Source organism: Saimiri boliviensis, chromosome 15, assembly GCF_048565385.1.
Source record: "Saimiri boliviensis isolate mSaiBol1 chromosome 15, mSaiBol1.pri, whole genome shotgun sequence".
Taxonomy (NCBI): Eukaryota; Metazoa; Chordata; class Mammalia; order Primates; family Cebidae; genus Saimiri; species Saimiri boliviensis.
Genome location: NC_133463.1, coordinates 90,735,568 through 90,751,916, shown reverse-complemented (window position 1 = coordinate 90,751,916; position 16,349 = coordinate 90,735,568). Strand labels below are relative to the sequence as shown.

The 16,349-nt window shown below is 56.3% G+C and overlaps 1 protein-coding gene across 1 annotated transcript; it reads right to left on the bottom strand.

Moving 5' to 3' along the window:
• Window positions 1-8,598: 8,598 nt before the first annotated feature.
• On the bottom strand, window positions 8,599-10,281 carry LOC104649938 (lymphocyte antigen 6H-like). The gene is made up of 3 exons (XM_010329921.3): window positions 9,997-10,281; window positions 9,690-9,809; window positions 8,599-9,359 (listed from the first exon to the last, which is right to left on the bottom strand). The coding sequence occupies exons 1-3, from the start codon at window positions 10,046-10,048 to the stop codon at window positions 9,106-9,108; spliced, it is 426 nt and encodes a 141-aa protein (XP_010328223.1). The 5' UTR covers window positions 10,049-10,281; the 3' UTR covers window positions 8,599-9,105.
• Window positions 10,282-16,349: the final 6,068 nt, after the last annotated feature.

Below are 16,349 nucleotides of genomic sequence, written 5' to 3'. Positions count from 1 at the left end.
GGGCGGGGGGGCTGGGGTGGGGGGGGTGCATAAAACTGAGACCCTGGGGGAGGCAAGACTCTGGGTGGGCCATGCTCTCTGTGCAGGGGTGAAACAGAAACCTCTGCCCCGCAGGACAGGGAATGAAGAGGGATTTTGCCTGTATCAGCCCGGGTTCTGTGTAGGAAGAAAAACACCCGGCCTGAGATACACACGCAGGCCTGACCTTCAGCTGGCTTCGGGGCTGGAGTGGACAGTGCCCGTGTAACTGCAGAGGTGCCCAGCCAACACATGACAGCAAAGTGTGGTCTGGCCTTAGTGACATCCCTGGGGCCCCCAGGGAAGGAGGATGAGACCTGGATATGAAGGGGAAGGAATCCCCTGAAATAAGGACTCCCAGAAGACAGTTTCAAGATTCACCGTTTCAAAACTCATCAGGTAACACACCCACTGCGGGCAACCCCTCGTGGGCAGCAAAGGGCAGGATTTGCTCCACGAGACCTCAGAATAACAGCACTTTGGAGAGGCGCTGTGTGATGCATAGTTTGAAATAACTGGAGATGTAGAAGAATGAACTGGGGGGGGCTGGGCGCAGTGGCTCACACCCGTAATCCCAGGGCTTTGGGAGGCTTAGGTGAGCACATTGCCTGAGGTCAGGAGTTCAAGACCAGTCTGACCAACATGGTGAAATCCCATCTCTAGTAAAAATACAAAGAAATTAGTGGGACGTGGTGGTGCGTGCCTGTAATCCCAGATACTTGGGAGGCTGAGGCAGGGGAATTGCTTGAGGCGAGGAGGTGGAGGTTTCTGTGAGCCGAGATGGTGCCAGTGCACTCCAGCTTGGGCAACAGAGCGAGACTCCATCTCAAAAAAAAAAAAAAAAAAAGAGAGAGAAAGACATTGGGATCAAGATAAAATAAAGTTCCAAGGTATAATAACAGGAATATTTGAAAGAAAAGGCAAACAATCACTTGAGTTCTTGTATTAAAAGTTAAATCTTTATTTTCTGTGCATCACAGCCACTGAGGGCTTTCTTCACCCATCAAAGCTCAGGCTGCAGCATCCTGAACAGGAATGCAGGAGCGGGAAGGGAACAGCAAGCTGTTGCCCACCCTGCGCAGACCCTGAGCGCCCTCTCACTCCCCACTCACCAGCCCCAGACTATGCCATGTGATGACCTCAGGCTGCGCCTGCTTCCTGGCTCCATGCAGCCTTCCAGCCTCACTTGGTCGCTGTGTGCCACCGGCCAACACACGGGCAGTGCCATGCCCAGGTCCTGGCCACATGGGGCTGGATCGGTAGCTGAAAACACTGTTTCTCCCTAGCCTCACAGTAACGGGACTCTCCCTATTTTCTGTGATTGAATTCTTGGATCCTGCTACCAGGTTATGATAGATTTTATGGCAAGTCCACCGGTACCCAAACTCGACAAAGAAAAATACAATTACAGACCAGTCCCGTTCACGAACACACACACACAAATCCTCGGCAAGTCTTTGCATGTGAAGCCTGGCATGTGACATTGAGACACGCCTCGCTCTCTCCTCCTGCCTCTGTACGTGTGTGTGTGCGTGTGTGTGCGTGTGTGTGTGTGTGCACGCACCTATTTCTACAAACCAGTGAAAAACTCGAGGGCAGCCTAGGAGGCGAGGTGTGTAGAATCGAACAAACCCTTCACAGAAGATGTCCCATGGCCAGTAAGCTTGAAATGGCGTCCAGCCTCGTCAACACGAGGGAAGTGCAATGCCAGGCACATCAGCAGGTTCATCAGATGAGAGACACTGAGAAGCCCAATCCCACCGAGTGCCGGGGAGGTGGCGGGGTGAAGAGAACGTGGGGGGCACGCGTGGAGGCTCCTCCCATTGCCTGCGAGGCTGCAGGGCTGCGACGTCTGTGTGGGACATTCCTCCCTTGCAGCTCTGAGGCCTGGACAGCGGTGGGGCCGGCGGGAGCAGCTCCGCTGGAGTTGAATTTCTGGGGCCTCGATCCTGCTGTCAGCTGGGTTCCCCGAGTTGCCTCCATACAGCCTCAGGGTCTCTCCCTGTGCACGTGGCTTCTCCACCCGGTGTCTTCAGAGGGGCAGCTGGGCTTCATACATGGCTGCCTCGGGCTTCCAGGAGGCATATGGCCAAGCTGCCCAGCCCTTGTGAGACTCAGACCCAGAGCTACAACACAGGTCCAGCCCAGATCCATGGGGCGTGGACTCCAAGGGCGCAAATACACTGGAGGCAGGTTAACACCCATGTCAGGGCCGTATGCCAGCCGCACCGCCATCCCTGCCAGCGTGTGCCCAAAACGGTGGCGAGAGAGAAATCGGCAGCAAAGTCGCATGTGGTGGGTGCCATGATGTAAAACTTCACACTGACGTGACAGACACTGTGTGTGAAGCACATGTTTAGCAAAGACACAGACACACTGAGGGCAAGGACAGCCCCATGTGAAGGACAGGGCTACCTCCGGGTCTCACTCTGTGGCCCAGGCTGGAGTGCACTGGCACCATCTCGGCTCACCGCAACCTCTGCCTCCAGGTTCAAGCGATTCTCCTGCCTCAGCCTTCCGAGTAGCTGGGATTACAGGCACTCACCACCATGCCCAGCTAATTTTTGTATTTTTAGTAGAGATGGGGTTTCGCCATATTGGTCAGGCTGGTCTTGAACTCCTGACCTCAGGTGATCCGCCCACCTTGGCCTCCCAAAGTGTGGGATTACAGCCTGAGTCACCACACCCAGCAGATCATGTTTTTAAACGCATTAGAAGCAACTGTGTCAAAATGTTGAAATAGGACATATGTGGGTGGTTATTTTACAAGTGATTGTTACCTTACTCTACTCTCCATCCATCGATATCACTTATCTATCTAACATGATCTTACATATAAAACACCGTAAAAGCTCAAATAAAAAACTGTTAGAACTAATAAACAAATTCAGTAAAGTTGTAGACTACAAAATCAACACGCATAGCTGGGTATGGTGGCATCTGCCTGTAGTCCCAGCTGCTTGGGAGGCTGAGGCAGGAGGATCCCTCTAGTCCAGGAGTCTAAGGCTGCCATGACTCCAGTCTGGGTGACAGAGTGAGACCCTGTCTCTAAAAAACAAAACAAAATGAATGAAATCAACATCCAAAAATCAGTAGCATTTCTATACACTAACAGATAACTACCTAAAAAAGAAATTCAAAAATTCCATTTACAATACTACAAAAATTAAAATACTTAGGAATACATTTAACCAAAAAGATGAAAGATCTGCACACTGAAAACTGGAACACTCATGAAAGAAACTGAAGAAGACACAGGTAAATGGAAAGCTAGCCCATGTTCACAGATCGGAAGAGCTGATATTGCTAAAATCTCTATACTGCATAAAGTGATCTACAGATTCAATGCAATACCTATCAAAATACCAGTGACATTCTTCATAGAAATAGAAAACAGAAGAAATAGAAATAGAAAATGAACAATGACATTCTTACGTAAAATACCAATGACATTCTTCATGGAAATAGAAAATAGAAAAAAAATCCTAAAATTCATATAGAACCCAAAAGACCTCAAATGGCCAAAGCAGCCTTCAGCAAAACAGAACAAAACTAACAAATGAAAAGCTGGAAGCATCACACTACCTGACTTCAAAATACACTGCAAAGCCACAGTAATTGAAACAGCATGGTACTGGCAAAAAAAAAACAGGCACATAGACCAAGGAACAGAACAGGGAACCCAGGCAGGCACAAGGTGCTAATCTTGATTTATGGGGGTCCTGGTACTCCAAGCTTGTCTCGGGACCCTGGCACACTCAATTCCCACTGTCTGAAGGCACATTCTTCTTCCCTGCACCCCTCTTTGGTGTGTTACTGCTTTTTCTCCTTTGGTTGAGCTCAGAGCCTTTGTTGAGAAAAGCTGGTTCCCTGGTGTCTTCTCTCCCACTGTACGCAGGGTCCCTGGTGTCAGGGGGTCTTTGTCCAGCTTGGCTACCCTGCTCCACCCTCTTCTAGGTCTTCACTTCCATCTTCGCGGAACTGCCTGGAGCAGGAGGGGTCCTGGGACTGCAACCCAGGTAGAAAGAGGAGGCTGAGGTGGGTTGACAGAGGCCAGGGTCCTTAGATGATCTCGGAGCTTTGCCTGTTTTCCAGGAATTGGCACTCCCTTCCTGACAGAGATTTTTATCTCCTCTTGTGTGTGGCCAGCAGCCTCTCCCACGCCCACAGGAAGAGCTTTCCCTTGTAAACACCAAGGTGTGGAGGGAGGGGGCCTTTTAACTCACATCTATGAATCACGGGCTGGGCTGGTGGAAACTCCTCACCCACTGTGTCCCCAGCCCCCTCGCCTGTGCTGCCATCAGGCGCCTGGCACCTTCAGCAGAATCTGGGTGCCTCTGAAGCCGCCGTCCCATCCTGGCCCTCTAGATGGGTGCCAGTGGGACCTTTGCCTTTCCTCTGCTGCCAGGGCACCAGGTCCCAGGAAGTGGGGCGGCCACTGGGGGAGGTGCAAAGGCCAGTTCTGGGGAAAAAGCAGTCAGAAGGCTGCCAGAGCACACCCTCCACTGGTCTGCGCCTGCTCTGCCTGTCTGCATGTCTCCTCCCCAGGCCTACGCCATCCACAGCATGTGCACACACACTGCATGCATGTGCTCACACCACATGCACACACCATGTACATGCACATACACCACTCAGAGCATGCGCACACTAAACCCACAGCATGAATACGCATCACAGCCGTGCACACAGCATGCATGCATTCATGTATCTTGTATCCCAGCACGCACACACTCCACATGCACTCACACGACCACACAGCACACACACACACTCCACATGCACTCACACGACCACACACAGCACACACACACACTCCACATGCACTCACACGACCACACACAGCACACATACACACTCCACATACACTTACACAACCACACAGCACACATACTCTCCACATGCACCCACATGACCACACACAGCACACACACTCTCCACATGCACTCACACGACCACACACAGCACACAAATACTCCACATGCACTCACACAACCACACACAGCACACAAATACTCCACATGCACTCACACGACCACACACAGCACACACACTCCACATGCACCCACACGACCATACACAGCACACGCTCCACATGCATTTACATGACCACACACAGCACACACACACTCCACATGCACCCACACGACCACACACAGCACACACACACACAGGCTCCACATGCACCCACACGACCACACACAGCACACACACACACACACACACACACTCCACATGCACCCACATGACCACACACAGCACACACCACATGCACTCACACGACCACACACAGCACACACACACACCCCACATGCACCCACACGACTACACACAGCACACACACACACACACACACACACTCCACATGCACCCACACGACCACACACAGCACACACACTCCACATGCACCCACACAACCACACACAGCACACACACACACACACACACACTCCACATGCACCCACACAACCACACACAGCACACACACACACACACACACACTCCACATGCACCCACACGACCACACACAGCACATACACTCCACATGCACTCACACAACCACACACAGCACACACACACTCCACATGCACCCACACGACCACACACAGCACACACACTCCACATGCACCCACACGACCACACACACACACACACACACTCTCCACATGCACCCATACGACCACAAACAGCACACACCACATGCACTTACATGACCACACACAGCACACACACTCCACATGCACCCACACGACCACACACAGCACACACACTCCACATGCACCCACACGACCACACACAGCACACACACTCCACATGCACCCACACGACCACACACAGCACACACACTCCACATGCACCCACACGACCACACACAACACACACACTCCACATGCACCCACACGACCACACACAGCACACACACACACACTCCACATGCACCCACACGACCACACACAGCACATACACTCCACATGCACTCACACAACCACACACAGCACACACACACTCCACATGCACACACACGACCACACACAGCACACACACTCCACATGCACCCACACGACCACACACAGCACACACACTCCACATGCACACACACGACCACACGCAGCACACACACTCCACATGCACACACACGACCACACACAGCACACACACACTCCACATGCACCCACATGACCACACACAGCACACACTACATGCACTCACACGACCACACACAGCACACACACTCCACATGCACCCACATGACCACACACAGCACACACACACGCTCCACATGCACTATTGCAGAACCGCATGTCTGCAGATGGAACTGCCAGTTAGTTGCTCCTGGTCTGAGAGGTCCTGGTGGTCCTGGCTCCCTGGTGTCTGTCTGCACATAGGGTGAGTGCCTGGGCATAGGGGAGTGCCCCGGCATATGGGGAGCGCCGTGGCATAGGGGGAGTGCCGTGGCATAGGGGGAGTGACCTGGCATAGGCAGAGTGCCATGGCATACGGGGAGTGCTGTGGCATAGGGGGAGTGCTGTGGCATAGGGGGAGTGACCTGGCATATGGGGAGTGCCGTGGCATGGGGGAGTGCCGTGGCATAGGGGGAGTGACCTGGCATACGGGGAGTAACCTGGCATACAGGGAGTGCTGTGGCATAGGGGAGCGCCGTGGCATAGTGCCGTGGCACAGGGGGAGTGCCATGGCATAGGGGGAGTGACCTGGCATACAGGGAGTGCCGTGGCATAGGGGGAGTGCTGTGGCATAGGGGGAGTGCCGTGGCATACGGGGAGTGCCGTGGCATACGGGGAGTGCCGTGGCATAGGGGGAGTGCCGTGGCACAGGGGGAGTGCCGTGGCATACGGGAGTGCCGTGGCATACGGGGAGTGCCGTGGCACAGGGGGAGCGCCGTGGCACAGGGGGAGCGCCGTGGCACAGGGGGTGCCGTGGCTGGATGAGGCCCACTGAAGGTTGCTCCCCACAGAGGTGGTTTGGGCAGGCACCACCTTCAGAAATGTGAGAAATCCAGCACTTGGCCTGGGGGGTTGGGTTTTGGAAACTGTCTGTTTTGGTTTTCTTGTCTTTTTTTTCCCAAGACAGAGGCTCGCTCTGTCATGGTGCCATCTTACTGCAACCTCTGCCTCCCGGATTCAAGTGATTCTCCTGCCTTGGCCTCCAGAGTAGCTGAGATTACAGGCATGCTCCACCATGCCTGGCTAATTTTTGTATTTTTTTTTTTTTAGTAGAGATGGGATTTCACTATGTTGGCCAGGCTGGTCTTGAACTCCTGACCTTAAGTGATCCACCTACCTCGGCTTCCCAAAGTGCTGTTTTGGTTTTCTTAAAAGTATCAGGGCTGGCCATGGAAACTCCCGGGTGAGAAGGCAGGATCTGGCATGGGTGGTCCCTGGGACCCGGCTGCTCTTCCTCAGAACCACCAGGGCCGGGACTTCTCCTGCATCCCAGGCGATCTTGACGCAGGGATGACAGCAGGGACTCCTTGTCCTTGGGAGGCTCCTGGGCCTGGGTGCCCACAACCTTGAGGCCCCAGCCCCAGCCTCCTCGCTCCTCGGACTCCTCACGGGCAGGGCAGGGCAGGGCAGGGCCTGGGAGCACAGGCTGGACCCAGAGGAGTTTGGGTCACAACTCAGCCTGGGACCAGCCACTCCTACCGCCAAGGCCCCCACTCTGGGAACTGTGCCCCCTCACAGCCCACACCCCAGGCTCTGTGCCTGCCTTCCAGCCACTGCCTGGGGGGCGGGAGACAGCTACCCTTGCTCTGGTGGCTTCGTCCGTCCCCTGACCTGCCACCGTTGGTGCGGGATGTGTGTCTCTGGCTGAGGAAAGTTAATCTGGATGCGCAGTGGTCAGTGGTCACATGCCATCAGCCCGAGGACAGGGCTCAGTTTCCCCATCTGCAAAGGGAAGGCCCCTCCCTGGTTTCCAAGGACCTACAGACCCCACCTCTGGTGATCCCTTGGGGCTTCTGGGGCCACATTCAGGGGGTTGGAAGGGTAAGGGGCCGTCAAGAGGGAAAGGAGGGGGCTTTTCTCCCTGGGAAGGGGCCGGGAGGGAATGCTCCGGTCACCCCTGTCCTGCAGGGAGGGGTGGGTTCCTGTAGGCTGGGGGAGTTTCTAGACCCAGAGTGTGGGCCACAGGGCAGAGGCTTGGAGGGGAAGAAAGTGTGAAGGAGGCTGAGGGAGGGCACCAGGCTGGAGACCCCTCCTGGGCTGGCACCTGCCTGTTGAGGGGGCTCCTGGCACTGCAGCCACCACCTGCGGGACCTGGATAGATGCCTGGCCTGCGGAGGTGCTGGGTGGGGCTCCTGGGAGGGACTGCAGAGAGCCTGCCTAGAGGAAGATGATGCTTCCTGGTGGGAGGAGTTGGGCCAACGCCCAGACTGGGTCCTGGCAGGGGGCCATGCACTTAACCTTCCTTTCCCTCCCCAGGAATTAGCCATTCGGGATTGTCTGGCTGAGGGCAAAGCTGGTTGAAGCCGCAGGTGAAGACCCTTGCACTCCCCACCCACCACCTCCACTGCCCCCACTCCCACCCCTGTTCGACCTGAAAGACATTCACAGAGCAGGAAGCCACTGCTGGAAAGCGTTTATTTTCTGTTGCCCTGGCCTGTGGTGCTGTTGCCAAGAGCTGGGCTGGAGGGGCTGGAGGCCGGGCTCTCCGAGAGGCCCCAGTCCAGCCAGGTCTTGTGGGCTCTGGGTCTTGGATCAGGGGGTCACTGACGTGCTGCAGGATTGGCACGCTTGTTGGCAGGTGGCAGGGCACTGGGCAGGTGGGTGGCAGGAGCGGCTGGGTCAGCACAGCGGCCTGGACTGCCGGCCCCTCCCCTGCCCGCGCTGGGCAGCAGAGCGAGATGAACTCCGCACAGCCTGTTCGCTGAGCACTCTAGGGTCTGAGGCCGTGGACACCGTGGGCACCCCGTGTGTGTGCACGCATGGCCGTGTGCGAGTGTGCGTGCATGCAAGAGAGAGCTAGTGTGAGGTCAGTACGACTGTGCCTGCTGGGTGGAATTCATGACCGTGGAGAGGATCCTTTCAAGCTTCTGGAGGAGCCCGTGGTGCCTGAGTCGCAGGAGGGTCCTCACAGCAGCGCCAAGAGGAGGGGTCCCAAGCTGAGCAGGAGCCCCCCGGCCAGCGCCCCGAGGCTGCGCCTGGCACTGGCTGCCCCGTTGCAAAGGTCCTTGCTGCAGCAGGCCAGATTCTTCACCTCCGAACTCAGAACGTTCTCCACACCCCCGGGGATCTGGGGCAGATTCTCCGGCCGGAACGCCTGTAGGGTCTTCGAGGCGTCCTCGCAGGAGGGAGCACAGCTCTTGACTCCCAAGGTAACCTTCTCTGTAGGCCAGAGAGAAGGCGCCTGGCCTGGAAGCCCTGGTCCCGCTGCCCTCCCGTCCGGCCCCTCGCCCCCTCTCTCCACCTAGGCTCGGCCCTTGGTTCTCCGCTGCCGGCCCTATCAGAAGCGCACCCGCCCAGCCCCAAGTCCCTGCTCCGGCCCCCACCCCCCGTACGCCTGGTGACACCGAGACGGGCGGGGTGACGCACACCGGCCTCTGCCACAGCCCCTCTCCTTCCAGGAGGTCGGGGAGCCCTGGGGCAGAGTCCCCGCCCCGGTCCCCAGAGCTCTTTCCAGATCCCCCCGCGCGCCCCGGGCCTGCCAGCACTCACCACCGCCACTTTTCGCGGTCATGACCAACTCGCCGGTAAAGCAGACCCCGGGGCACTGGGCGGCCTGGCACTGGCTGGCTTCGTTGACGTTAGCGCAGTTGTAGCACTGCAGGCTCAGGGCTGGGGGTGCAGACACAGGCAGGCTGGGTCCGGCCCGGGCAGGCAGAGCCACCCGCCGGGCAGCCCCTCCAGGCCCCTGCTCAGGGGCTGTGGCCTCTTCTTGCCCCCGGGTCCGGGAGGACGGGCCCCTCACGACCTCACGAGACCGAGTCGGCCCCCAGGACAGCCCCCGTGCCCGCGCACTCACCCCGCCTGGAGCACAGCAGGGCCGCCAGCAGGAAGAGACAGCCGGCTTTCATGGCTCCGGGCGGCTCCCGCAGCGCGGCCCAGCTCCCCGCGCGCTCCTCCGGCCGGCAGCTCCCACCTCGTGGCCTCCGATTGGCCCCGGCGCACCCGACTCTGGAGCCTGTTCCCCAGCGGGCCCAAGCATTTGTACTGAGCCCCCCCTTTCCCCGCCCGGGGAATGCAGGGCGGGCCCGTGGGTCTCCGCTCTGAGTTTCCGGGGTCAGTCCCGCCCTTACCAGGAAGGTGTTTGTCCTCTAGGCGCCTGCGAGGAAGCAGAGTGGCAGGGCAGAGGGGTGCCCGAGGGGCGCAGGGCAGAGGAGTGCCAGAGGGGCGCAGGGCAGAGTTCCCGAGGGGCGCAGGGCTGAGGGGTGCCCGAGGGGCGCAGGGCAGAGGGGTGCCCGAGGGGCGCAGGGCAGAGGGGTGCCCGAGGAGCGCAGGGCAGAGGGGTGCCAGAGGGGCGCAGGGCTGAGGGGTGCCCGAGGGGCGCAGGGCAGAGGGGTGCCCGAGGGGCGCAGGGCAGAGGGGTGCCCGAGGGGCGCAGGGCTGAGGGGTGCCCGAGGGGCGCAGGGCAGAGGGGTGCCCGAGGGGCGCTGGGTGGAGTGCCAGAGGAGGGCAGGGCCTGGCTATCTTCCTGGCAGTGACAGTGCTTGGGGCCACCTTCGTCGTGGTGTGGTCAGGGGTCCCGCCCAGGTTTTCCCTCCCTGCCCTGCCACCAAGATCCAACCTCCCTTCTTCCCAACACACAGGCAAACAAGGCGGGGCTTTGTGCGAATCCCAGGAGGCCAAGCCGCTCTCACCAGTCCAGACGCGGCCTTCCCACTCCCCAGCCCCACCCCTGCCCCGCTGGCGGCTGCTTCTGGGTGTTTGTCACTGTGTGTGCCGAAGGCCAGCCTGCCCTGCGGCCGGTCCTGGGCGGCTGCTGGTGCGCCTCGTCCTGGCAGCGCTGCAGTGAGGAGCACCCCTGCCTGGCTTTATGGATGTGGCCTCGAGGCCCCTCCGAGGCAAAAACACGAGTCAGAGAACACTTCCAAGGTGCTGCTGGGCACACCGGCTGAGGGAGCCGCCGGGGTCCCTTTCTGCTCCGCTCCTGGCCGCCACCTCTGTCTCCCGAGTTAGATGGTGCCTCCGCGATGCAGGTAGCCGGTCCCAGGTTTCTTGAGACGTCAGGTCAGCCGGCAGTGGGGCTGCCGTTTCTCTTGGGCAGACCTTTTGCAAGGCTGAAAGGGTTCCGGGGCAGACTGGCCCCCAGGGATGACCCGAGTCACTGCGCCTCCACCCCGGCGCTCTCTCTCTGTGGGTTTCTCTCAGGTTTCCGTGGCACCAGCAGCAGCTGTTCTCACCACCTGGGTCTGCAGTTTGCTTATCGCTTTGAGGGAGGGAAGGGACATCGCTATGGGCTTAATGCTTTGTTTCTTTTGAGATGGAGTCTCACTCTTGTCGCCCACGCTGGAGTGCAGTGGGGTGAGCTCGGCTCACTGCAACCTCCACCTTCAGCGATTCTCCTGCCTCAGCCTCCTGAGTAGCTGGGATTACAGGCACCTGCCACCAAGCCCATTTAATTTTTGTATTTTTAGTAGAGATGGGGTTTCCCTATGTTGGCCAGGCTGGTCTTGAACTCCTGACATCACGTGATCCACCCATCTTGGCCTCTCAAAGTGTTGGGATTACAGGTGTGAGCCACTGGGCCTGGCCAGCTTAATGCTTTTTGACATGAGTGACTCCATTCTGAGACATCAGGCTCACAACTGTTATGGTAGATCTCTCCCTGGCGCTGTCCCATCTCTCCGTCTGTCTCTGTCTGCTTCTCCCCGCATGCCTCATCCACCCTCTGTGCCCCCCACCTGCCCCCTGCCTCTGCCTCCTCTCCTCACGTCCTGTGCAGCCTGAGGCTCTGGCCTGTGAAGGGAGAAGGGCAGGGTGCTGGCATCTACGGCTCCTCCCCAGGGACCATCCCCTTCTCTCATGCATTCCCTCGGCCTAGCAGGGACTCCTCCTTCAATTTCCACCAACCACCCCAGCTTTCAGAGTCTGGAAGCCTTGGAGGGTGGTGCCTCAGACGTTCCAAACCAGCCTACGCAGGCCTCAGGCTCCCAGGCATCCCAGGCAGCCTTGGGGCCCAGAGAGGCAGGCGCCTGCTGAGGCAGCACAGCAAGGGGCGGGGAGCACACAGCCAGGCCCCCAGTCAGACCCTGTGCTCCCAGACGGCTCTTTTTCCCAGGCCAGAGGAAGTGCCCCGGGGCAACTATCTCAACTGCCCTCTTCCCCAAATATGGCGCTTTCAACACCTGTTCTCAATCCCAGAAATTATAAACTGAGAAATGGCAGAGCTGCTATTAGAACCCAGGTCTCCTGGCCCAGGCCCTGGTCTCTGTCCAGTTCCAGCAGACACAAGAGAGCTGCATCGCAGCCCACAGGCTCGCGCCTCAGCCACGGCGAGTGGGGGGCAGTCAGGTGGGGACTGGAGTCCTGCCAGCAGCCTGTGTCCAGGGGCCCCTCATCCTCCGCACAGCCCACGGCCTCCCCAGCCTTCGCCCCGTGGTCTTGCTGTTGAGGAAGTGTGTTGTATGCACAGCTGCAGAGGGCAGCGCAGAGGGGCATGGCAGTCGGTCACACAGGCATGGGTGTGCGTGCAGAACCAGAGGACTCCTGGACTTGAATGCCAAGGGGATAGTGTCCTAAGACAGAGAGCCAAGATGAAGGGCACACTCGAGATGAAGGCCAAGGACAAGATCGAATCCAGGGTGAGAACAGCCACATCACCTCTAGAGGAGGAGGATCGAATCCAACCCCATCAGCCAAGACCGAAAGAGCAAAGACCTGCAGGCAGAGGAGAGAACACTGAACAGAGGGGCTCCGAGAGCAGAGGTGCCCAGGGGAAGCCTCGGACAAGGCTGGCAGCAGCAATGCCCAGCAGAGATGAAGGCCAGACCAAAGCCAAGGCTAAGCCAGGAAAGGTGAGCGCACGGAGAGGCTGCACAGGCTCGCTGGGTTCTGGGCCTCCGAGACAGACCCCGGGGGTGATTTGGGCCACACCTGGGGTCAAGCTTCTTGGTCTAAGGGTCCAAGTTTCTCATGAAGTCACATCACCCCGGTGCGTGTTACCCTCATCTAACTTGGGACGGGGCCAGAAACCTTGGAGTTGACTTTTGTGTGTGTGCCTTTTGTAATTTTTTTTTTTTAGACGGAGTTTCACTCTTGTTACCCAGGCTGGAGTGCAATGGTGCGATCTCGGCTCACCGCAAACCGGTGCCTCCTGGGTTCAGGCAATTCTCCTGCCTCAGCCTCCCGAGTAGCTGGGATTACAGGCGTGCGCCACCATGCCCAGCTAATTTTTGTATTTTTATTAGAGACGGGGTTTCACCATGTTGGCCAGGATGGTCTCGATCTCTAAACCTCGTGATCCACCCGCCTCGGCCTCCCAAAGTGCTGGGATTACAGGCTTGAGCCACCGCGCCCGGCCTGTAATGTATTTTTATTGCAGTAAAATATACAGAACATGAAAGTTGCTATTTACCCATTTTTAAGCATGAAGTTCAGGGAGGTTAAGAGCGTGTGTCTGATTTCACTCACACGATGTTGCCAGGTTCCCACCGTGCGGCGGTGCCAGGGTTTCCCTCCTCTGTGAGGCTGAATTGTATACACGTTTGTTCCACGTTTTGCTTACTCACTCCTGGACTGAGGACTTCACGTTGTACGGACATTAGTGCTGCCCAGAGCAATCCAGGGTTCCGTATCACCCTCTTCAGAATCGCAGGCAACGCTTCGGCCACTTCCACCTTTTGGCTGTTGTGATTAATATCGCTGTGAACATGGGGGTACAAGCATGTGTTTGAGCCCCTGCTTTCAGTTTTTGGGGTAGACGCTCAGAAGTGCAATCTTTGCATCCTATGGTAATCCTATGTTTAAGTCTGTGGGGAGCCGCCATCCCGGTTTCTATGGCAGAGCCCACCCTGTGCCCAGGCTGCATGGTGAAGCCCATTGCTCTAGGCTACAAACCCAGCCTTCAAGTTACTGTACTGAACGCCGTAGGTAACTATGACACAATGGCACGTGTTTACAAAGCTAAACACACATAGCTAAACACAGAAACAGTACGAATACAGTGGGAAAGATAAAAAATGCTACACCCATGGAAGGCGTTTAGCATGAGTGGGGCTGGCGGGAGTGACGGTCGCTCTGGGTGAGCCAGTGAGTGACAGGCGACCATGGCCTTCTGTAGATTTTACAACGCTGCACACGTAGGGTTCGCTGAAATCATTTACTGGACATGATCAGACGTGCTGGGCTGTGTTTTTGTACAGCAGGCAGTGCGGTAGGTCTGTTCACAGCAGCGTCGTCACACACACGAGTAACGGGTTGTGCTGTGACGTGACAGTGGCTGTGGGGCGTCCAGTTTCTCCGCATCCTTGCCAACGCTTGCTATGGCCTGTGTTTTTGACAGTAGCCATCCTAACGGGTGGTTTTATTTGCATTTTTAGCACAATGAGTTGTGCTGTGACATCAGAACAGCTGCCATGTCAGTAGACGGTAGGAATTTTTCAGCTTCATTATAATCTTATGGGCCCACTTTTGCATATCTGGTCCGCCATTGACTGCGAGGTTGTTATGTTATGTATAGAGGTCTATCTATCTACCTGTGCATAGGTTTATTTTAAAGAAATGGCTCATGCAGATGTGGGGGCTGGCAAGTTTGAAGCGTGCGAGGCGTGCGGGAAGCTGGAGACCCAGAGAAGGGTTGATGTTTCAGTCAAGGCAGCCTGGAGGCAGGATTCCTTCTTCTTCGGGGACCTCAGTCTTTTTCTCTTAAGGCTTCTACTGATTGGCTGAGCAGCCACCCACAAAACAGAAGTCTATAATTTACTTTACCGGAAGTCTAAAATATATGTTTCCAGTAACATCTAGACTAGTATTTGACCAAATATCTGGGTAATGTGGACCAGCCAAGCTGACCCATGAAACGAACACTTGAGCTTCCTCACACTGGCGTGACTCACTGTACCCTGTTGGTCACGTGGTGGAACTCAGCCTCTTCCTCTGAGAGGCTGGGGCGGGAACTGAAAGTCCCAACCCTCTAATCCCATGACTGATGCGTCTAGCGTGGCCATTCCTTCCTTGAAACAAAGAGTTTCAGCTAGGGAAAAAGACCAGAGACATGTATCACAGTGCCTCCGTATTTCAAGTGCGCTCTTGTAGACGGCCCACATTTGGGTCTCGCTGTTTTCACGTGGTCTGATGATCTCCGCTTTTAAAACCGGAACCGTCCAGTCTGTTTGCAGTCAGTGCGTTCACTCGGGTGGCTGTGGGGCGTCCGCCCTCCTGGCATGGTTCCCATCGAACTTTTCTTGTCTTGTCCCTCCAGGCTCCTTTTGTTTTTCCTTTGGTCATGTTTTTCTGCTGTTTTATATTTGCTGCCAGCTGACTAGATGGCGCCCACAGGATTAAGGGCAGATCCGCCTTCCCCAGCCCACTGACTCTAATGTTAATCACTTTCAGCAACACCCTCACAGACACACCTAATGTTAATCGCTTTCAGCAACACCCTCACAGACACACCTAATGTTAATCGCTTTCAGCAACACCCTCACAGACACACCCAGGATCCGCACTCTGCATCCTCCGTGCGATCAGGTTGCACTCAGCATTCACCACCACACCACTTAACCCTCCCTTCCCCTGTGCCCTGTACTCTCTGCTGTCTACGCACGCCTCTCGAATGGAGCTCACAGCAGCTGAATTCCACCCACCCACCCTGCCTTTTGTGCTACTATCAATTCTTCATTCTCACAGGAAGTTTAAATTCTACTTTACTGTATTATTTTTATAACTTTCGAACAGCCAATTGCCTTTTGAGAAAATTTCATAAAATGAAGAAACATGGTATTTTATATGTATGTGCGTATGTATCGTTTTCGGTGCTTTTTATTCTGTCAAGATCTCTTGGGGCCAGGAGTTTGAGACCAAGCTGGGCAAGGTAGTGAAACCTTGTCCCTAGAAAAATTAAAAATTAGTGGAGCATGGTGGCACCTGCCCATGGTCCCAGCTACTCAGCAGGTGGAGGCAGGAGGAAGGCTTGAGCCCAGAGGCTGGAGGCCAGATGAGGAGCGATTGTGTCACTGTACTCCAGCCTTGCCCACAGAGGGAGACCTTGTCTTTAAAAAAACAATAAAATAATTATTTTAAGTTTTTCATTTTATCCTTAAAAAAAAAAAAACAAAAGATAGGGTCTTGCCATCCTGGCCAAACCGGTCTTGAACTCCTGGGCTCAAGCAATCCTCCTGCCCCAACCTCCCAAAGTGCTGGGATTATAGGTGTAAG

Excerpts from the sequence above, each read along its gene's own strand:
- LOC104649938 (XM_010329921.3), bottom strand. The coding sequence starts at position 10,048 with ATGAAAGCCGGCTGTCTCTTCCTGCTGGCGGCCCTGCTGTGCTCCAGG. Across the intron at positions 9,810-9,996 it reads CCTGCTGTGCTCCAGGCGGG|CCCTGAGCCTGCAGTGCTAC; the intron begins GTGAGTGCGCGG and ends CTGCACCCCCAG. Across the intron at positions 9,360-9,689 it reads GACCGCGAAAAGTGGCGGTG|AGAAGGTTACCTTGGGAGTC; the intron begins GTGAGTGCTGGC and ends TCTGGCCTACAG.